At 36.9% G+C, this 23327-nt stretch overlaps 2 protein-coding genes across 2 annotated transcripts in view; one reads left to right on the top strand and one right to left on the bottom strand.

Annotated features, from left to right (window-relative positions):
- xpr1a (xenotropic and polytropic retrovirus receptor 1a) overlaps positions 1 to 3152 on the bottom strand; it is a 77633-nt gene extending 74481 nt beyond the window's left edge. The window contains exon 1 of the mRNA XM_059504009.1: positions 2759 to 3152. Coding sequence (XP_059359992.1) covers positions 2759 to 2827 — 69 coding nt within the window. The 5' untranslated portion in view covers positions 2828 to 3152. The remainder of the gene's footprint in view (positions 1 to 2758) is intronic.
- Positions 3153 to 4900: 1748 nt separating this feature from the next.
- acbd6 (acyl-CoA binding domain containing 6) overlaps positions 4901 to 23327 on the top strand; it is a 34579-nt gene continuing 16152 nt past the window's right edge. Inside the window, exons 1-6 of the mRNA XM_059504002.1 lie at positions 4901 to 5342; positions 5929 to 5993; positions 6278 to 6374; positions 8328 to 8410; positions 11412 to 11517; positions 17454 to 17543. Coding sequence (XP_059359985.1) covers positions 5067 to 5342; positions 5929 to 5993; positions 6278 to 6374; positions 8328 to 8410; positions 11412 to 11517; positions 17454 to 17543 — 717 coding nt within the window. The 5' untranslated portion in view covers positions 4901 to 5066. The remainder of the gene's footprint in view (positions 5343 to 5928; positions 5994 to 6277; positions 6375 to 8327; positions 8411 to 11411; positions 11518 to 17453; positions 17544 to 23327) is intronic.

The following is a 23327-nucleotide window of genomic DNA, read 5'->3' as shown; positions in this document are numbered from 1 at the left end:
GTTCAAAGTTTGAAGGAAGGACTAATTAGGAAGCTTGTCGCTTTCTTAAGAAGTTCATTTTTTATAAGCTTCCTAAAATCAGTTTATGGACTCAGTTTTATTGCGTAGAGCCTGTGGGGCTGTTTCCCATTGACTTTCTATGGTACTGTCAGCCACAGGCAGCAAAGCAATAGATGAGCAAAGACCGAGTCCATCTAGTAATCATGACATACCTGCTCACTGAGGGACTTCAGTGACAAACAATAATAAATTCTGCTTTTCTTTGGGATGCACTCCATAGGACAGAGCTGCAATAGATCATATTGTATTGAATGTAGCTAAAAAATGTTTGTCTTCATCTTGCCAAGATAAAATCAAAGCCTAGACTTCCACTTCTGCACAATCTATCACCGCATGTAAAGAATGGATCCAGCCAGTTCATTGATAAGGCTTTACAGTGCTGGAAAATATATTGATAATCATATATCTCTGTCATGTAAATTGTTTAAATACAGCTTGCATATCCATATAACATTCCCTGTTAATATCAAATGACAGGTTGATCATTATGTATTAACATTTTTCCTTGAGTTCTTTGTCTTGTCCTTGACAGATCAAGCTGGAATCTCACTGCAGTCCATTCACACATGCAAATTGGCACACGAGGCTAGTAATAAGTGAGGTTTGACAATGAAAGTCCACCCAAAGATGACTGAGATTAATCAATCTTAGATGCAACAGATATAAAGCACATGAGAATATCTGCAACAGATGCATCTATTTTCTATTAAATGGTCCAAAATTAAAAAAAAAAAAAAAAATACTACCATGATTCTTTATAGGCAATCACTGCAATTTCCTTGGATAAATGTGTTTTGTTAACAGTTTTTCCAATAGTTCATGTTTGTCTGGGTTCTGTGTCTGATTACGGATTCAGTGCTCCAGACAAAGGATTTCTCCTCCTTTGCGCCAAGACGGCTGCTCAAGCTCTGACCATCCACCATCACACAACAAATACCATTGATTTATTGTCAAGGGTGCAGTCAATAATTTTACAACATAGAAACAATCAATAAACCAACATATGATTAAAATCATTCTTAAAAACATTCATTATTCAACAGTTTGAATGATCAGTCCAACATTTTCCAGCTACTGTTTAGAGGTCAGTAAAAACAGCATAAGCATATATAATAATTTCTGTTTCCCACAGACTAACAATCTATGTGTGGCGACACTTCCCCTGGGGGAAATATACATGTATATAATGTAAATATAAAACAGCAGACGGGCTAATTGAAAATGCTAATTCATTCTCTGCCAGCAGGAGGCACTTTAAGAGCAAAAGAAACAGTGGTTTGTAGCTGTAATCAAAACAGTGCTATGCTCATGAACGCTAATTTATTAGACATTATAGGAAAGATTAAAGGAAAATGATATCAAAACTTTTTGCAAGACAATCGGTCCCCTTTAAAAAAAGACACATTTATATAAAAACACTCGAGCAGCGTTTTGATTTTTAAATATGCAGTGCTCTTGTTTATTCAATGAAGTCAAAGCATTTTGGAAAATCTATTTGTGTCGGTCAGTGTTGATACTGTGATGGGAACACCACAAATAAATCAATACATGGGAAACCCTGTAATAATAATAATTTCTGAAGAGTAATGTCTTAAAGAAGGTTTTTCCTAATTATACTTTATTTTAAGTGGAATTACATTCTACTGAAGCAGTGCCTTGATAGTGGTGCATGTTATATATTTAGCAATGGATATAGCATGAATCTCTCGGAGCTCTTTCCTTTGTTCATAATTCATAAAACTAATGGGGGTTGAAAACCTTGGAAGCCATGGACTGCAGATGTGTTAAACCTTTTGTAAATTAAGAAAAGGAAGTGCATTTAAACCTACCTTGTATAGTGGGAAATTAATATAAATATCTGCCATGTCTATTTATTAAGAAGGATCAGAGATCATGACTATTGCATATATTATATGCTGTTGTATCAAACCTCGTTCTAAAATTTAATTCAAAAGAAAAAAGAAAAAGATTTTATTGCATAAATAATTTGAACTCCTACACTCAGCAAATGAATTGCTGCAGACATAAAGTGGGTGAGCAAACTAATTGCTTTAAATGACCTTTCTGGCTTAATCCCAAAAAAGAAAAACTTAAGAAATAATTTAGGTGAGTTTACGCGATGTAACTTTATAATTCTGTTATATTAAAACAGAATAGAATATATAGATTTTTAAGGTGATTTCTCCTTCTTTGTCCCAAATGTGCAGGCAGGTGTTTGACAAAGCTCCAGATGCACTGATTGTGAGGGTCTTAAGAAACAAGAATAAAATCACTATGATCTGAAATATAAAAAGGAAAATACTAATAAATACATTTAAACATAAAAATGTCTGCATGTAAAAGCTGCCAATGGTTCCCTCATTACTAAATATCAAAGAACATGAATAGACAAATGATGTATACTATATTATCATATTGCATGTTCCAATGGCAAATTATTTAGCAGACACATTATTGTTTCACTTTAGCTATGATACGTTTTTTTTTTCTTTTATAAATATAGATCATATAACTTAGCAACTTAAACAATATTTCATAGCTTGCACATACTCAAAACTACAAGCTGTTCAAATCAAATAAACCGCTTAAGTTTTGCTCATATTGGTAACTCCCGAGTTGCTTCGCAATCTCTGGGACGCAACTAACGTTACAGACTACATGCACCAAAAAAAAAAAAAACCTTAAATAAATCTCTTACCTCGTACTGAATGTATTGTTTCCTCCATTCTGGAGTAATATGTGCAGACAGGTGTTCCGCAAACTTCATGCTGGCGGAGCAGATATCCACAGTAGGACTATAATATCCTCTACCTCGGCTCGGGCAGCGTCTTCTTTTGGGGCTTTTGTTATTTCTGTCACTAAGTTACAGAGCCGCACGCGCTGTCTAAATCCTGTCCGGTCTATCACAGTCCAATATCCCCCGGTCCCACATATTACCCCGTTCAAAGTGAAACCCGCTACAAAAATGACTAAAAGGAACCTCCTTCTACTTCCCAAAACATGTGCCTAAATGACAGCGCTACAGCCCCGGTGCGGGCGTCTCTGGGAGGGACTCTCTGGGCGTCTGAAGTAGCTGCTGTCCGCCATCAGCGCGCACTGAGTGAAAGACGTGTGTGCGTCACAGCGCGCCGTGAGGTGCTTTTAGAAAAAGCTGCTTGTGATTAATCTTATCATGCTTTTTTGTCTTAATATTTACAAATAAAAGTACATATTATTTTTTAGATACATTTCTATTATTAATGTAAATGTTCTATTGATTTTTCTTTGAATTAAAAAAGTGTAAAAAAGGTGTTTTAGTAATAATATTATTGCATATAAATCGTAATATATATTATCTTACATATAATTTATTACCCCATGTATTACTAATTCGTTATTTTTACTGTGTTGTCAGACTTATGTAGCCTACCCTAACTGGTCTAGAATGATTTTTACAGGCAAGAAGGAAACAAGTAACAGTAAACTTTGAAAAAGTAATCCTATATACATACATACATACACACACACACACACACACACATGTTTGTTTTTGTGAAAAGTGGGGACATCCCATAGGCGTAATGGTTTTTATACTGTACAAACTGTATATTCTATGGCCCTACACCTAACCCTAAGCCTCACTGGAAACTTTGTGCATTTTTACTTTCTCAAAAAAACTCATTCTGTATGGTTTATAAGCGTTTTGAAAAAAGGGTACATGGGTTATGTCCTCATAAGTCACCCTCTCCTTGTAATACATGTGTTATACCCATGTCATTATACAGAGTTGTGTCCTGATATGTTACAAAAACAAGAGCACACACACACACACACACACACACACACACACACACACATATATATATATATATATATATATATATATATATATATATATATATATATATATATATATATATATATATATATATATATTATAAGTTATAAGGTTATAAGTTCAGTTATAGCTGGCCTACTTTTCTCAAAAAAGAGCATACTACTATCAAAGGGAACAATAGTCTTCCCAAATATTAAATTTGTTTTATATGCTATCAAACTGATGGATATTAATCAGGATTAAATTTCATTACTGACTCAAGTTTAGTGCAAAACAAAATAAAGTTAAAATAGCCATCCAGCAGTCCTTCTGAGCCCTTGACTCTAGTTTATGTAGAATCTGCTTACTTACATTTAACTGATAGACTGCTTGCTGACTCAAGGCTATAGAGAACTGATTTATGCCCCTTAAGAGGCCTGCATTCTTGCTTTATGTTGTTATATTTTAGAACACCGTGGTGGCACTTATAGCTTCTGTTCTGGGCAACACAGCAAAGTATAAATACATATTTTGGACTACTACTACACTTTTGGCTTAATCTCTCTGAGTATTTAGTCAGAAATAAATAAAATAAAAAGGTGGAAATGGGCATCGAACGCTGCTGAATATGAATAAAATGGAAAGTGGGACGCGTAGTAAAGAGATTCGCTCAGGAAAATGTGATTTGTGTGCCATCTTGTGGACAATGTCTGTATTGTAAAATATGCGCATAAATCCATAAAAAATAAGTGTTAATAAATTATATTAAGAAAAGAGCAAATAAGAAGGTTTGTTGCAAACCATATCATGTAAATTAAATTTTTGTATCTCTTCTGTGTTGAAATTCTTTCCAAAAATTAAAAAAAAAGGCCAAATAGAATAGAATAGTGTAATATATACATATTGAATCAGTAGAATCATATCTATGGATTTAATAGATAGTACATATACAAGTTCTAGTATGGTAGCAGTATTGCGTCTACTGTAAAACTGGTAGGACCTAAAAACCGTTGGAACTGTTAGCAGCAGTCGCAGGACGCACTCGTGCTTATTATTGTGACGGACCATTCACGGACTAATTCTCAAAACAAGTCCGACTGCATCGGATTACGGGATAACGTACTTGTAGCAGTCAACTGCCTGCGCTGTTTTTATTATAATTAAGGTAAATACTGTTGATTACCCCTATAAGGTATCTTAATTCTCTTCAATGGCGTCTAGATCTCCGTCCTCCTCCCCTGACTCGGCGACGGGCTCCGGTACTGATCCAGCCCGGCCTGACACCGGAGAACCGCTCGGTGGAGGATCCGATTCGGATTCAGATTTCGGATTAGGGAAATTCGACTGTGGTGCTGGGGATACATCGCTTCGATTAGAAGGAGCCGATTTGGAGAATGAGTTTGAGGTGGCAGCGGACCGCGTCAGAGATCTCGTGCAGACCGCGAGTAGAGAGCAGCTGCTGTATCTGTACGCCAGGTTCAAACAGGTAAACCCAGCCTTCTCGTTATTGACATAGTTGATACTGTAAAGTCATATTACATTAACATGAGATCACCTACAAACACGATACGAAGCTTGGAGATTGTCTGGCATTTTATTTAATAGTGGCGGCTTGTATAAAGTTAGCCCAGTTTATGCACCAACAGTAACTGTAGTGATAGTTTTTTTTTAATAAACATTATTACATGGCAAGGTTCTGACAGATGAAGATGCCTGTTGGTTCTGAACTCTGGAGTATAAAACATCTATTTGGGTATTGGACAGTAATTGTTATTAAGTAAACATGAAATATATTAGTTATTAGTTGAGATTTGGTGCTTATGTGAGTAATTTAGGTTTATGTCCAGCCAGCAACGTATCCCTGATTTATTACCTTTTTCTCTCGCCGATAAATTTTATGTCACTCTCTGCAGTCTGTGAAATAAAAGAAGAAGAAGAAGAAGAAGAAATAGATTAATTATAATTAATAAAGATATGTTTATAGTCTAAAATATTTGACATACTTTCAGTTATTTAAACATTTGTTATTATTAAGTAAACCATAAATATATTAATAAATGTATGTTTTACAGGTCAAAGTTGGAAAGTGCACTACACCAAAACCTGGTTTCTTCGATTTCGAGGGTCAGAGAAAATGGTAAGTCTCTTAACAAGGCATGCATTTCTTGATAAATCTTGAATTTTGTTGATGGTGACATCTGATATCTTCAAAACTAATCAGTTCTTGACTAGTACTATGAATAATGTTGGCTCTCATGACAAATTGCTTGTGGTTTTATTTAACTTGCTAGTCTTTTGATAGAATCGACTGCTTAATAAATTAATGTAAATGTAAAATCAATTTGTGTCCAGCAATATGAGCTTTTTGGGGGTTATAAACTTTAGAGTCTTTAAATCCAACAGAGTGCTTCCTGTTCACAGGTCTGCATGGAAACAGCTGGGGGACATGAGTGCGGAGCAGGCCATGCAGGAGTATGTGTCCTGTGTACATGCCCTGGATCCAGAAGGCAGCCAGAAGGTAAGGACTAGACCTACTGCAAGATGGGATTTAAAAAAAGATTTTTCTTGCTCTTTTGCAATTAAATAATTTGAGTTAGTGAGTACTTTTCCAAATTATGGAAAACAGATCTACATTGTATTGTTTTGGAGAGATTTTCACTTCTTAACTTGGAGATTGACTTTTTTTGTTGTTGTTGCTTTCAGGTGAAGCATAACATTTAATTAGTATGTTTTTACATTTACATATAGTAAGAAGATCTACCTTTTGGTAAACTATAGGCATTGTTCTGTAATGTTACTGAATAGCATGTCCAGGAGAGGGCAGTCTCTGATTGTGCAGTTGTTGTGGTTGTGGTTTGTGTTTTTACAAAGATGTTGAGAATAATACTAAAAAGACATCAGAAATAGAGTTGCTGCATTTCTATGCCTTTTCTATTGGAACTGTAGATTCATGTTAATTATATAATTCTTTGGGAATTATGCAATCATTTTTAAGCATACATTTATGTTGCTATTGCAAAGTCATGGTGCTTATATGAATGATGCAGGTTTAAGACCAGCCTGCAATGTGTTTGCAATGTATTATAGTTTTATTTAATGTCCTGTCTAATAAAAGAGGATGAAACCAATTATACAGACCAACTCCACCTATAAATAAAATAATATCCAAATATATTCTGAGTCAAGTTTAATTTTCTCTAGCTTTACTCTCTTCTTTTCTCTTTTGCTCTTGTAGTCCTCCATATCTATCTTCTCTCTGCCTTATTGCTTTTTACCCATAATCCCCATGTCAGAAAAGACGCATCCCTTTCACTGATAGGACTGCAGGTAACACAATCTGACTGCCATCCAGACTGGCACAAAAGCACATAAACAAATTCCCCACCTTACAGAATGAACTGATTGTGTTAGTGTGTTAAAAGCGGGCAGGAAGCTCCATTACAAGATGGAGATATAGAGCCGGGGAGGGAGGTTAGACAATAGCTTGTTCCTTCTGTTGTTCCGTGCACCTGCTGTGGAGGAACAAAAGAAAAGTGCACGAATTTACGGTATTTTAATACAAGCCTACTATTCAAGCAGAAGTGCAGATGCAGCACTTTTCTGTTCAAAACAGTAATATTTTTAAGTCATTTAATTAAAATGGTTGTATAATAGAGCTGACTGGCTGCACAAAGCAATATTAACCTATTCCTCAGCGAGTTTGAATACCCAGAGTCTTTTGCCAAATGCTGTTGTATCTGCAAAGGGAAGAAAAGGGAATTTAACAATGTCAAAAATACAAACCTGTCTAGCGCAAGTTTAGTAGCATGTGCAGCGTCCTGCCAGTTTTCGGTCATGCTTTTGAAATGTGAAATCTGCTGTAAATGTTCTCACCTTCAGATCATCCAAGATGCAGATGAGCTTGTTTCTTCATCAAGAAATTTTGCATTACATCACTTTCACATTAATGAATCCAAATGGATCCAAACATCTGATAAAAACATCACCATAATCAACAATTAATCCACACGACACGATTAATGGCTCATGAAGTGAAAAGTTAAGTTTTGGTTTAAAGAAATACATTCTTTAGATGATTTTAACTTCAGTTTGTTGCGTCTTGTTAAAATGTGAGTCCTCTATCCATAATATTGCATTCTTTAGTTAAACAGTTGTTTTGTCTGAATCAGGAGATTCTTACAAGCACAGTTTTTCACTTCACAAGACGTTTATTGATGGAATAGAGTTGTGTGGATTACTTGTGGATGTTTTTATCAGCTGTTAGGACTCTCATTATGTATATGATCTATTGCTGAGCAAGTGTTTCTACAAACAAACTCATCTACATCTTGAAAGGTCTGAGGTTGAGTATATTTCAAACAAATAAAAAGTGAACTACTCCTTTAAAATCTTAAAATGGATCTCTAGTCTTCATTATGAAAGTTTCCTGTTTCTTCTTTGTGTGTGACCTGATTCTTTGTCTTTCTTTCAGTCATCAGAGCAAAGAGGAGGAGAGATTCGAACTGGATTCGGCGGGCCAGCGGTTAGCTCTCTGTACCAAGAAGAAAAGATAAGGTAACAAGTCCTGCTTATGAATATGATGATTTTATTACAATTTGCTTCAGTTTTTTTATTTGATCCAATGATCACTCTTGCATTAGTGTGGCTTAATTCATTTTCTTGCTCATGGAACTAGACGCCCCGATGCTTCTTCCATTTAACAAAACTGAATTCACATGGTTTTACCTTTCTTAAATGAACAGTATTAGTATGCATGCATAGGGGGTGAAGAGGCTTCAGGAAGCGGTAGAGTTTAATTACTTTTTATGATTATATAAATGATAAGAATGTAAAATGGATCCAGGCATGGATGGATGAAAGAAATATATGGAAGTATCAATGCAACAGGGGTTCGTTCCCCAAGTTGACATGTCCCAGGAGAATGTGAGTCGTTCATTGGGGACGGAAAAGCAAAGAGGCAATTAACATCCCGTTCCCCCTCCTCTCCTGCCTTTTTTCGCTCGCTGAGCGGCCCATTTCGGGCGTGAACCAATCAGACTGCCATGCAGACTGCTTCGCTGCTTTCCAATTTCCAAGCTCGGTGATTGAGAGCCCTCCTGCATATTCAGACCTCTTATTAGCATCTGATTAGAGAGTCTTAATGGCTTCTGCATTGCCCGATTGCTAAACCAAACGACCTGTAACTCCAAGGCCGTCTAATTTATTAATTTATTTAGCTTAAACTCACTTGGGAAACAACAGCTGATAAGTTGAAAAACCCTGTGCTTCTGCAGCAGTCAAGAATGAGGAATATTTCTCCTCTGAAGAATGGATGATAGACGAGTTGTTCTATGAGGACGCCTTGGACAGATATAAATCAGATTGATCTGATCTGATTGATGGGAGCAGAGGTGTCAGTTTCAGAATATCGGGCTATTTTGGAGGGCGGTACTTCTTTGGACAAGGTGTGGCGTGTGTTCGGCTCTACCGATCACTGATCGATGGTGTTAAAGGAATAGTTCACCCCAAAATGACAATGATGTCATCATTTACTCACTCTAATATTGTTCATACCTGTTTGACTTACTTTTTTCATGGAACATATTATATTTTGGTAACCAAAAAAGTTTCAGGTTCCTACTGACTTCCATTGTATGTACAGAAATACATTGAAAATCCTTGGGAAATGTTTGGTGAGTAAAAGATGGCAGACTTTTCATTTTTGGGATCTCTTTTGCATGGCCGGGTGAGCATGAAAGACTCATGCTGTGTACTAAAGAGTTGTTTGTTATATTGTAATATTTGAAGCTTTACACAGATTCACCTTTATAATCTGCATTGGAGTCTGTGTGTGAAAACATCAACATAGATCTTTTGTTTGATCTCTCACTAGTCAGAAAATGTTGATGAAGTGGTGTGGAATGACATAGTAGCCAGTGACCTTCCCAGCATGCTCAGCGGCATCGCTGATGCCATGTCGTTTATCAGTGGGCTATTAATCAGGTGTAAGCGTGCGCTTGTGTGCGCGTGTGTACTCGGGCTTTAGGAGCACAGGCCAGCATCAGTCTGACGAATGAGCAGTTTTATTGATTAGTTGCCCCGGGAGACGAATGATGCCCACATGGCACAGACACATGTTAAGACCACAAACACTAACATATTCAGCCTTATTTACTACAACGGAGATAAGGCCAGGTTTACTGCATGCATATATAAGCATAAGCCAGTTTCCATGAAAACTGTGCACTTTGTTGTACCATTACTTTTTAAAACACAAGTTTTTGAATTTGTTCAGATATGTTGGATAAACTATCGTATTATGTACATGTATGATGCAAGAGTGAAAAGTAGCTAGTTTTAAACGACTGGTCAGGACCTTCATGAATACAATAAATGATTATGAATATGTCATAACTGTGACATAGTCTGATGTTAATTTTATGTGTTAAAAATAGATTACTTTAAAATGTCCTACTCCGGTATCCATTCTGACATAGTCGTCTTTTTATTTGATACATTTTGCATATTTAACTTTGAAAATAACAAAATTAAGGACAAATTAAAATACATTTAATTCATATTTAATTGATACATTTTAATATAATAATAAAAAAATTAAATCTTAAATTCCAGGCCATTTCTTTTGTACCTTATTTGTGGAATCTGCTATAAATGTAAATGTCTTCCTGTAAGTAGTTTATTGAATTTTATGTAGATTTGTAGATTAATATATTGATGTATTTTGTTCAGAATATGAAAAAAATCTGTTTGTCACATACCTTTTGCCCTACTGTATGTATATTTTTAATATGTATTATATTTATTATGTATTTTGTGTCCGTGTATTGATTCTATAACATTGAAATACTCTGTACTGCACTGATTCACTCTCAGAAATCAGTTCATTTAGGTTTCCCTGGATCTCTCAGGCACAGAGGTCCCGTCCGCTGCCAGTCTCATCTGCCCTGCCCCTGTAATGACAGTGAGGGGCGGCCACACAATAGTGCTCCAAATGCAATTAATCTGCCATCCTGCATGGGCAAGAGGGGCAGGGGTAAATCTCTTAATGAGATTTCTCCAACCAACTGTACCTCATCCCCTATAACCCTTTTCTTTCTCTCTCTCGATCTCTCACTCTGCCCTGCCTGGCTTGGCCCAAATGCCACAAGGTGATTAGAGAGGAAAATAATTAAAACTGCTGTGGTGAGTGCCAGGCTCCTGAGAATGTACATCCACAGAGGTGGATAAGCATGTGACCATGAGACCCCTGCCAGTAACATGATTTTGGTGTCACCTGTGCACATCAGTTTAGCACTGTTTAGTCTGGCATTATCTTCCTTCTTGGGTGATCACTCAGGAATATACATTTATTGGACCTAGAATTTCTAGTGACAGCCCTGACCCTAGTTATGTATTATTTAAAATTAGACTATTGTGTTTCTTAATTCTTTACTGCGATTAAATGCTATTTCACATGTTCTTTAATTGATTTCTATGAAATCTTGTAATAGGTTTGGTGTGATCATTGCTTCACATTCTTTCAGAGCATTTTCTCTCTTGTTGTGTTTGACTTTAGGGAAGAGGACAAAAACATTTTTGACTATTGCAGAGAGAACAACATCGAACATGTCAGCAAGGCCATAAGCTCCAAGAAAGTGGACGTGAATACAAGGGATGAAGAGGTAAGCTTTTCATTTTTTTACATTTAAGAAATAAATAAAATGATACATTTATAAAATGTTATAGAATTGTACATGTTTACACATTGTATATAATTTGCCAATAATAAATGAGTATTATTATCAATTATAAAAATGCAACATTTTACAGCATTAGAATGATTTCTGAAGGATTATGTGACTCTGAAGACTGGAGTAATTGCTGCTTAAAATTCAGCTTTACCATCACAGAAATACATTTCATTTTAATATATATTATAAAGGAAAACTGTTACTTTATGTTGGAAAAAAAACAACAGTTTTTGCCTTTAAGCCTGACACCTTCAAAAACATCTTACAGATAGTAGTATTATTTTCTGTATATTCTATAGTAGTATTTTTATTATTATTTTATGTAGAACATATATGTATTTACACAAGTATACCTAAAAATGATTATCTGTTCTCGTGTGTTTGTTGAGGAGTCAAGGAAAGTGAATTTGATGTCCCTGTTCAGTGTATAGGGAGCTTTGAACACTGCGTAGGGACCCTGTGAATTGAAGCACAGCTTCTCTCTTTCACCCTACTTCTGTCTCTCTCTCTATCTGTGCATTTCCAACACATCTAAAACTCCAAAGGTCACTAGATGCACCATCCACCCGCTCACCCCATTTTTATTAATGTATCATCGTGACCAACTGGCCCGTTTCAATTCTTTCAGCACTCCAATTCTGAAAGTGGGGAATCAGTTGGCTCACCATCAGGTCGGCCAGATGGCAGCCATTGTTAGTCCACCATTGTTTGTCCTGCTGGTGCAGTTCAACAGATTAACCTCTAGAGGGCACTATTAAGTTTTAAAACCTGCTGTATTTATGTACATATATATACCTATATATGTATTATGTGTGTGTCTGCCATCTTCCCGTCTTCCACTACATGCTCGAGGTCAGACCTGTGAGAATTGAGGCCTCGCTTCCAACCTGAAGTCCTAAACACCGACAGCGTGACTTTAACTCACTGGAGCATTCAGATGTGACGTATGAGTTCTGTTCGAAACATAATGCCATTTGATGTTTTCAGCAGAGGCTGTTGCCAGTGGTTTAATTTGGGCTGAGATGAGCTTCATGGCTGCCATTTGACCTCCTTCTGCTCGGCCCGTCTCTGCAGGGGTCAAATACATTACCCTTAATGTACAAGTGCAGCTGAGTGCAGGCCAGTGTGGAAATAATCTAAATGATGATGACAATAGATCAGGATAAACTGACAAACTTGGAGTTATTCCATGTGGGATGTTAGCGGATGGTGACCAGAGGGGTGCTGGGACCTGGGGGATACCAGGTGCATTACACTTCACTACTGGAGAGATGGGAGAATGGATTGCACAACCATGGCCACACACTGAAGGTGGATGTGATTATTAAGGGTTGCCTTGTGTTTGGCAATCTTAGAGACAGACTGACTGATAATGCTGTAGTTCGACATGATTCCATTATCTGAAAAACTGCTTTGTCTTAAAAAATACTTGCTCAAAGATTACAGTTTGATCTATACTCACTAATATTTCCGCAATGATGTTATGAAAAAATATTATTATTATCACCAATATTTTTTTGCAATTATTTACTTTGAAAATTAAAGACATGAATTCTATGAAACTTGTTTGGAAAAAAATGATCAGATATATGTACTTCTGATGAGAGAAATTGATTCTTTATTTATTATAATTATTATTTTTTTTAATAATATAATATGTAATTGAAAAAATGCTATTAAAATAATACAAAAATACTAATTTTTAGTATTTTACTAGTGGTCTCAGACTTTTGATGATGCTATAATAATAATAATAGTAATAATAATATTAATGTTATTTATTAATGATAAAAAGTAGGATAATAAATAGGTTTTTCTTTTCAATAAACAGTTGGATCCAGCTGTTTTACATTGATTATATTATATAGGAATTTAAAACAATTAAGGAAATTGTCTATATTAAGTTCATTTTTTTTAATTCAACAGTATACTATTTCAAAGTACTGTGATATTGCAATCTCATACCATCACTCTATAACCACATTCTGAATTAGATCATGTTAACTGAAAACAACAGAGCTCTAACACATGCACTAGCATCTGACTTATTGAAGAGCTTTTACTAAATCATCAGTGTGAATTTAGGTGTTTTTCTGCTGCTTTATGACATACATTGTGTGTCATGTTTTTTCTGTCTTATTATGGTTATGCCTTAAATTCCCTGTGGACGACAGGTCCACTCATGCCTCTGATAGGCACGAGCCCCTCCGCCTGATCAAAAGAGGGCTGGACTCATTTGTGCAGATGTCCCAAGAATTTCTTGCTTTCCTTTTCTCTCTCTGTTTGTGCTGGAACAGCCCCATCAATTACAGGCAATTGAGCCGGCAGCTCCCCACCCTCTTTGGCAAGGACATTGTAAAGCAAGAGCTTTCCTATTCATCTGCACTGAGCCCTGCTCAATGTACCACCCCGCAGTAGAGTCCATGCCTGTCACACTTAATCCAAAGCTCTCACCCGGGACAGAAAGGTCTAATCAGTGGGATTTCTAGATCTTTCCTGTTTCTACTGCTCTTCCGCTTAGCTGGAAGGAAATTGGGGAAGGTGATATAGTTATGTTTGCTGAGACATTGTCACCGGAAGGATGATTTTAACCCTTTCTGCATTCACGTCTTAGTAGAATTTCTTAATTACTGAGTGTTTCATGTCCTAGGAAATCATTTTTTTCAGTAACAACATGGATTCATACATGTCTTTATTTACAGCAAAATACTTAAGTTATTCAAAATTACTTTAAATTCATATATATAGATACTACGTTTCAAAAGTTTGGGGTCTAAACGTTTTTTGTTTTTTTTTATGTTTCTGAAATGTCTTACCCTCAACAAGGCGGCTTTTATTTGATTAAAAATACAGTTCAAACTAATATTGTGGAATATTATTACAGTTTTAAATAAATGTATTCTATTTGAACATATTTTCAAATAAAATCTATTCCCGGGATGGCAAAACCTAATTTTCAGCAGCCAGATTTCATTCTAATACGCTGATTTGGTGCTCGAGAAATATTTAAAACCATCGTGCTTCTAAATATCTTCGTGGAAACTGATACTTCCTAGATAAAATTATTAATTTCTTGAAAAAAAAATGAAATAAAATACTGACCCCAAATGGACCTTATTATTATAAGTATAGTCATATCTTTATAACTTAAAGAGACTTTTTACTTTGCAGTTGCAGTTTACTTTATTTCTCATAATGGCAACTTTTCTTATTTTATATCTAGTCTTACAATTACCTAATTTAATTTTTTTATTTTGTATTTTTTTTTTACTCCGAAAGGAGAAACAAGCTTTGATAAAATGAAATATCAAATTGAAAAAGCAGCAGCTTCCTAACTAGCTTTTTAAACCACTTTGTAAACCCTTTAGGTTGTTATTTGTATCTTCTAATTACAAGTTTGACAAAAACAGTTACTGGTAACTCCGTTTAGGTAAATCCAAAATTATGTGATATAATACAAATGGTGAAATAATAATACAGTGGTGCTCTAATATATACCATGATATATATTCATTTGCGATTCTTTTCTATTTACATGTCTAGAAGACTTGGTATTATCTATCCTTTGTAGTACAATTTGTTAGCCAAGGGCTACGGATCCAGAGAGTAGTGTCTTGGGAGGAGAGTAGGAGAAAAGAAAAATGTTTGGCTATATCTCTGATGAAAATTTGACAAACGGTCCAGGGGACACCCTCCTCTCCAAAAAGAAAAAAAAAAACTTGTGGTGTAAGGCTTCAGACTCTCATAAATATCAATTTTAACATGCAGCATTGGAGATCAATATCATTTCAGCCATGGAATACGACTTAAGGAGTTGGCTTTATCTAATTGGCCTTCACTGAAAAATGAACTCTGCAGCCATGATAAGGACAAGAGGCTTCAGGCCTGGGGGGCGGCTCTGGTGATCAAGGGTCTGCTCTCTTTTTGTCCCCAGAACCACATCAATCACTGTTAAAGAGTCTCCCGTCCCACTGCAATTTGTTACTGGAGCGCCCATGATCTTTCCCTCCCACAATGCCCTTCTCTCTCGCCTGCACGGTGGCCAGAGAAGAACTCATCCTGTCAGCACGTCGTTAAATAGTTGGGTCTAAAGGCTCTGAGTTATAAATTGTTGTGCATAATTTATTTTTTCTGGAGGAGAGAAATCTATTGTGAAGTTAACTTTATAGAGGTCCGCATAACAAAAGGGAATAAATGAATGTGTTAGAGGTGAAGAGGGATTCATCCATCTGAAGGACTCGACCTGTAGGTTGTGTGGGCTGTGGACACGTCTATGGTTTTGGGTCGCAGAGATCTTTTGCAAATACTGGGATGTTATTGAATATTCTCCACTCCTCTTAGCTAGTGCTAATTTTTATATACCGTATCAAAGCCGAAAAAAAGAGTTTACTAAATAATTGTGTAATGATAAAGACTCCATAATCATCGGGAAGAAGGAGGCGGGAACCGGCGGACAATCAAATGAAACTTTAATAATTCCAAATAAAAACAAAACAGCGCACCAGCCCCTCGCGGACGACTGATGCGCACAAAATAAAACCAAAACACAACTAAAAGCCCAGGCCTGGTCCTCTCTCGTCCTTCACTGTCGTCGCTCCAGTTTTATATCCTTCCATCTCCTACGTGGGACTCGAGACCGGCGGTGGGCCGCAGGTGCCACTGATTTGCCCAATCACTGCCGGCCTCACTCGTGTTCCCACGTCCCTCGGCCCTGCCCCACTCGCCACATACCCCCATCGCCCCTCGCAGGCCGGTGGGTACCCACGAGACTGCGCTCTACTCCCCCCCCCCCCCCTCCCTCCGGGGGGGACCGCTCACGGGAACCTGGGGGTAGGACAGACTAGGCGAGAGAAAAGGAGATGGAAGGAGGAGCGACAGAGACGAGAGAGGGGAGAAAAAAAAAAAATTCCAGTTCCCAGACGCACTGCTGCTCGGCCCTCCACCGGCTGGGCGATCTCCTCCGCGGTGCCTGGCGGTGGCACTGGACGGCCCTCGGCGGACGGCACGACACCCCTCCGCCGCCCGGTGGACGGCGATGGCTCCTCCGGTTTTGGGCAGCCGGCAGGAGTCCCCCGTTCCCTGCTCCTCCGGATACCTTCACGGAGGCAGCAGGCTCCGGCCCCCTGGCGAACGGCGCTGACTCCTCCGCTCCCTCACGGAGGCAGCCGCCCCTCCCTATCGTGGGCGGTCGGCAGCGAGCTCGCCCGTCCCCGGCAACTCGCTCCAGTCCACCGCCTCGAGCGTCCATGGCGGCATCCTCCTCGCCTGCTCTGTGGCACCGCGGATTCACCACAGCGGCGAGGGATCCTCAGCAGCGCGTCCCTCCTTCTCCCGGGCTTCGGCACCACTGTAATGATAAAGACTCCATAATCATCGGGAAGAAGGAGGCGGGAACCGGCGGACAATCAACTGAAACTTTAATAATTCCAAATAAAAACAAAACAGCGCACCAGCCCCTCACGGACGACTGATGCGCACAAAATGAAACCAAAACACAACTAAAAGCCCAGGCCTGGTCCTCTCTGGTCCTTTACTGTCGTCGCTCCAGTTTTATATCCTTCCATCTCCTACGTGGGACTCGAGACCGGCGGTGGGCCGCAGGTGCCACTGATTTGCCCAATCACTGCCGGCCTCACTCGTGTTCCCACGTCCCTCGGCCCCACCCCACTCGCCACAAATTGTATCTAAATCAGAGTAACGGATTGAATTATGGGATCGAACGCCCTAGATTGACTAAAAGACATATAGTGCAATGTCTGAGCCGAAAATTTTTAACCTGTCTGCACTGATTTTTTTGTATTTGCATTTGCATCCACGAGTTTACACTCGATGAAGTTTCATGGTAAGTAATTATTTGTGTGTTTCAGGGCCGGGCTCTCCTGCACTGGGCGTGTGACAGGGGCCACAAAGACCTGGTGTCTCTACTCTTGCAGAACAATGCTGATATCAATAGCCAGGTGAGTCTAAACACACATTAACACATTCTGGCTGATCAACAATGATGATCATTTTCATGCTATAGCTGAGAACCGACGTGATGGCAAAGAAGTAATTTGTCCATGACAAACTAAATTGCAAAATAGATTGTTTTGAAACTATAGAAAAGTGATGGATTTACGCTCAATAATTTGGAATAAAACAAACAATTTATAGGAATTGGTTGGTATTGAATATTTAATGGAACATGCTCATTTTATACAATTACATTTTAGTTTACTCTTGCCCTTATTTAAATCTCAGTTATGTTTTAAAATTGCTAATTATTAGGCATAATAACAGTCTGGTTCCTGATATTTATACATATAAATGTGCCTTTATTTATTTAGGTTGATATTTTTTGTTTGCAGGTTTAGTGTCTTCAAGATGGTTTTTTTTAAATAAGTTTCCGCATTTATTTATTTGATAAAAAATGCAAAAACATTATTATAATTAAGTCTCTTATGCACTTAAGCTTATTGCTCAAGAAACATTTCTTCTCCTCTTTTTTTTTTGCTGCCTAGTATTTTTATGGCAGCTGTTATAGACTACCATTTGAAAGTTTGGTGTAAGAAAAAAAAAAAAGGAAATTAACATATTTATTCATTTTCATTCAATTGCAAAATGGATTGTTGTGAACTGTTATTAATGGGGTTCGGTTTCAGTGATATGTAATGTCATGAATTAATCTAATCTAAATTAAAGGGGTCATATGATGCAATTTGAATTTTTCCTTTCTCTTTGGATTGTTACAAGCTCTTGGTGCATGAAGAAGATCTGTACATTTGCAAAGACTAAAGCCTCAAATCCAAAGAGATATTCTTTATAAAAGTTAAGACTCGTCTACACCCCCCTAAATGGCTCATTCTCACATGCCCCCACATCTCTACGTCACTATGTGGGAAGATTTGCATAACACCGCCCAGATGTTCACACAAAGAAAGAAGGAGTACCTTTTATTCTCGTTGTGGTATTGTTGTTGCTGCCGGCTTTCACTGTGGAAGAAGCGGAGTCCAGCCCGAGGTCATCACATGTGGTTGCCGCAAGCTCCTTCGTAGAATTTGCCGGCCGCGCTGTTCTCAATCGCTCTCCACTCACTCTAGGCCTCCGGCCTTTGCTCACTCAAGGGCGCGGTGTGTGACGCTGTTTTGGTGAGAGAGTGAAACTACTTCCTAGGGCTGCACGATTCTAGATAAATTGAGATTCATGATTTTTTTGGTCTCATATAGAGATCACGATTCTCCTACGATTCTGAACTAAATAAAATTATGTGTGCTGCAAATATTATTGCTTCAGTCTATTTAAAAGGGTCTAATTGATCTGATTGAATAATTAAACATTTTAATATACACTACAAGTCCAAAAGTTTTTGAACAGTAAGATTTTTTTTTTTTTATTATTATCTTCTGCTCACAAAGCCTACATTTATTTTATCCAAAATACAGCAAAAGTAGTAATGTTGTGATACATTTTTACAGTTTAAAAAACTGCTTTCTATTGAAATATATTTTCAAATGTCATTTATTTCTGTGGTCAAAGTTGTATTTTCAACATCATTACTCCAGTCTTCAGTGTCACATGATCCTTCAGAAATCATTCTGATATGCTGATTTGCTGCTCAGGAAACATTTTTATTATTATTATTATTACTATTATCATTATCACAAGTGTATATAAATTAATGCTTTTATTTGCAACGATTATTTAAATTGATCAAGTGTGACAAAGACATTTATAACAAAAGATTTCTTCAACGACTCACTCATAAACCTACTTCACTTGTTTCATTACTGGATGAATCAGGGTTTTTGAACGATTCTCTTGAATAAAAAATTTAATTCATTGACAAAGACATTTTTAAGACACTTATCGCCACCTAGTGGTGAAACAATGCAATCGACGCAAATGTTATTTGAAGCGCAGTACTTTCAAAAGTGGATTTGCTCTATTTTGATCGCTACAATATAGACATCAATGTTTATATCCGAACTATAAACTTTATCCCAGTATTTCTGTGATAATATGAATGACTGTAAGACTGAAATAATACTATGTAGTTAAAAAAGACCGTTTGTGAAGATGTTTCTTAACAAAACATGGTAAGAGCTCTCTCTGTGTCAGCGGCAGTGTGAGCACGGATTTGAATGATCCGGTAACACTTTGTCAAAGGTTTAATAGACTCGGAATTGTTGTCATTTAGAAATGAGATTGAGAGGGTGTCTGAATCGAGGTCGCGATCTTTTAACGATTAATCGTGCAGCTCTACACTTCCAAAAGAGGACACGACTAGAAATCATGTTTAAATCACATTTATAATGGGTTTTATGTTTATGTTTTGTCACTCTGGCCAGACAGGGCATCACAATATGTTAAGGGGCGTAACAGTTCGGTCACATGCTTAAGGTATTCGGCCAATCACAACGCACTGGATAGCTGGCCAATCAGAGCACACCTCGCTTTTCAGAACAATGAGCTTTGTAAAAATCTCCGTGTTTCAGAAGGCGGGACATAGAGGAGAAACAATAATGTACAGTATGTGGAAAATAATGTGTTTTTTTAACCTTAAACTGCATAAACACATTTCATTACACCAAATACACCTAATAATGTTCTTTTTAGCAGCATCATATGACCCCTTAAATTAATTTATTGAATTTTTTTATTCATTTGATAGTTCTAATATTTGACCAATACTTGATTCAATATGGTTACTAATAAATATATTGTGTATTCTGGGTGCACTATATATTGGATATAGGTTGATATAAGAGTTTTCTTTTATTTACTGTATCAGTTGATGATGAATTTTTAATTGTGTATGCTCATATTGCCCTATATTTTAACATTCAGATTACCTTTGCTGTCATCTTAATCTAAATAATGCAATTAAAGTTCATTTAACTTAATTTAATAACAGTCTTAAATGTCATTTTCAGCAAATCTCAAAATTGTGCAAAATACTGTGAACATCTATAAAGTTTGTGATAGAAGTAAATATTTAACTTTTTGATCCCAGAGCTGATAGACTCTCCTCATCACTGATCTAGGAGAACAGTGAACTGAGAAGTCCTGCTGCCATCCTCCATCCCTGAGCTTAGCAGCGGCTGTACTTTAATCATTTAGAGATATCGTATCAGCATCGGTGGGCGTTAAGCAACACACTATAAGCAAGTAGCTGTATTTAAAAAAAACACTACAGGTCATAATGGCAGATTTAGCTTTGTTTTAAGCTGGCTGAATGCTGCATTGGGAAATTAATACGGTGAAGTACAGTTATGCGGTCACTGGCTTGATCTGATTCTCACTAAGACAAATCAATTGGAAGTAATCAGCCAAATTGTTTGCATTATACAACCCATATAATCAGAACATTTGCAAATGACTCACTTTTTTATTAATTTTTTTTGGTGGCTGTGGACCTTTATTGTGTGGGTGGAGAGTAAATGCTTGGCCTTGACAACAATCAGTGCTGCTTTATTGTTGTATTTTAACCGTTAGACTAATGTGAAATCCCCACTAGAGCTTTAATAGACAACATAACATAATATTATATGTAACAGACATTTAATCACTGGCCATGTATAGCATAAATGTATAATAAAATATATTATTTAATATTTTATAATATGTGTAAATAAATAAATATATAGTACATATATATTTTGGTGCCAAGCATTGCATTTCTTTGGAAATAAAATCATTACTTGAATTTGGATGTAAATTGGCCTGTTTTTGTTGCTTCTTTTTGGATCAGCCTTAAAGAACCAACAGAATTTCTTTTGGGTTACTGCACTGACCAGCAGAAGGGGAATATTGCTGGACTACAGCAGGAGAATTATTGAGGGCAGATTTATTAAGTAGCGTTCAGGTGGCATGAGAGAAAATATGGCCGTACTAAATCATGCTACTGCTCCTGCCAAAATTATTATCCTATGTTAATACTTTCAGGAAGTGTGATTTGATAGCAATATAAAACCACTCATTAGGTTCAAGTGTGAGCCATGACTGCCTTTGAAAAGCACACAAAGAAAAAAACCAATAGCTCAATCTAGATGTATTTTCTTATTCATAAATATTTCCTGATACTTATACATTCATATTTTACAAGTGACTTTGATTATATAAAATCAAAGACTAAAGGTAGAACATTATAAATGAAAATATTACAAAAGACCAATAATGGGTGAACCATGAACTGTGAGCGAGGGCAATGTTTTCACGCATCTGTCCTATGATCCGATTTCAGCTTAGTTTTAAATAAAGATAAAAGTGGTTTCTATTTTTAATTTGTTGATTGAAAAAGGGGCTATGGAGAAAAAAGGCTATTATGTCTTCAATGAAAATTGTATTGAAATTAATCAGCTGATGGATGCGGTGGTCGTGGAGAGTGTGGTAGTTTGAATATGGTGGTGTTTTGGTGTAATCCTGGATCAAGGGGAACCACAATAGGAGCAAAAAAGTCCCCTTGTTCTCTCAGATTAGCTCATATGCCACCTGTCAACAGCCACCTGGACAACATCACAACGACAACACGTATTCAGTTCTCTCTGCATAATTGAACAGAACTGGGACACATGGGAGAGTTTGGGGGGATTCGTTTTTCACGCTCATGGAATGTAGTTCATCTGTGGTAGAGTCAGATTTGTACTGGTAAAGTCTGGGTTCATGAGTTCATGCATCTGTTGTTTTCAGCTGCACTGCAGAGGATATAGAACACAGTCAACTATGGGCATGTGTTCTTGTATATGAGAGGCCTGATGCATCAAAACCTTAGTATTTACATTATAATCAATGAAGATGTCTATAATAAAAGCATCCATTGTGATTTTGTCATGATGACATGATTTGATTTGATTTGTTTTATTTCTGATGTCTGAAATAAGTTGGATGTATTTACTGATGGTTTCGCATGAAATTCTTTATTTAAAAACTTCTCTCACAGCTGATTGGTCCATGTTAGCGAGGCTTTAGAGGTGATGTGCAACTTTGATACTTTCTGTGTGAACAGCTGCTGATGCTGATGAAGGATCCGATTTTCTGTGAATACCACACAGAACACAAACAACATTTATTAGAGATTGGATTCTTAGGTGCTGGTAAAGCTCAACTTATCACTGCAGTTATGCACCTCCTAGCTGGATCTTCATTATTAAAATGGATGTATACAAACACACAGTTCTAAACTGTTCTTTATTCATTCAGGGGCAGATGTTTTGCAAGTTATTTACATTTTAAACAATGTAAACACAGTTTTAGTGGCATGATCAGAAATTAGAGCATGGCATATAGAGCTTAATGAGCTTAACACCACAATGCATGTTTTGAGTCTCAAAGGCCCGACTAATGAGCGCTTCTTTCAAACAAAGAAGCATGCTTTTGGTGAAACTTCTGTGAAAATATAAAACATTATGATTAACACTCTGTATAATGTTTATTTTTTGCATTGCCTAGAAGGCAGCAAAAAAGTGATTTTTCAAAGTTGTAAATTAAATTTACTGGATTATAAGAAAACATTTCTACTTCAGAATTCCATGTTTAATTCACTGGTTACTTGCTGTTTCTTTTTAATTAATTGTTCATTAATTTATTTATTAGCAAATTCTGAGTAAAAAATGGTTTCTACAAATATTGCAAATATTCTGTCCCTATTCTATTTAAATCTTCCACAATTAATTTAGTTCGAATTGCTTAATGTAGTACAGACTAAGTTCAAACATTGTTTTGTAGATCATTTCAGCCTTTGACCTAAAACTTGGTACACTATC

Source organism: Carassius carassius, chromosome 21 (assembly GCF_963082965.1).
Source record: "Carassius carassius chromosome 21, fCarCar2.1, whole genome shotgun sequence".
Lineage (NCBI taxonomy): Eukaryota > Metazoa > Chordata > Actinopteri > Cypriniformes > Cyprinidae > Carassius > Carassius carassius.
The sequence above is the reverse complement of the archived record's forward strand: the minus strand, read 5'-3'. Positions and strand labels throughout refer to the sequence as shown.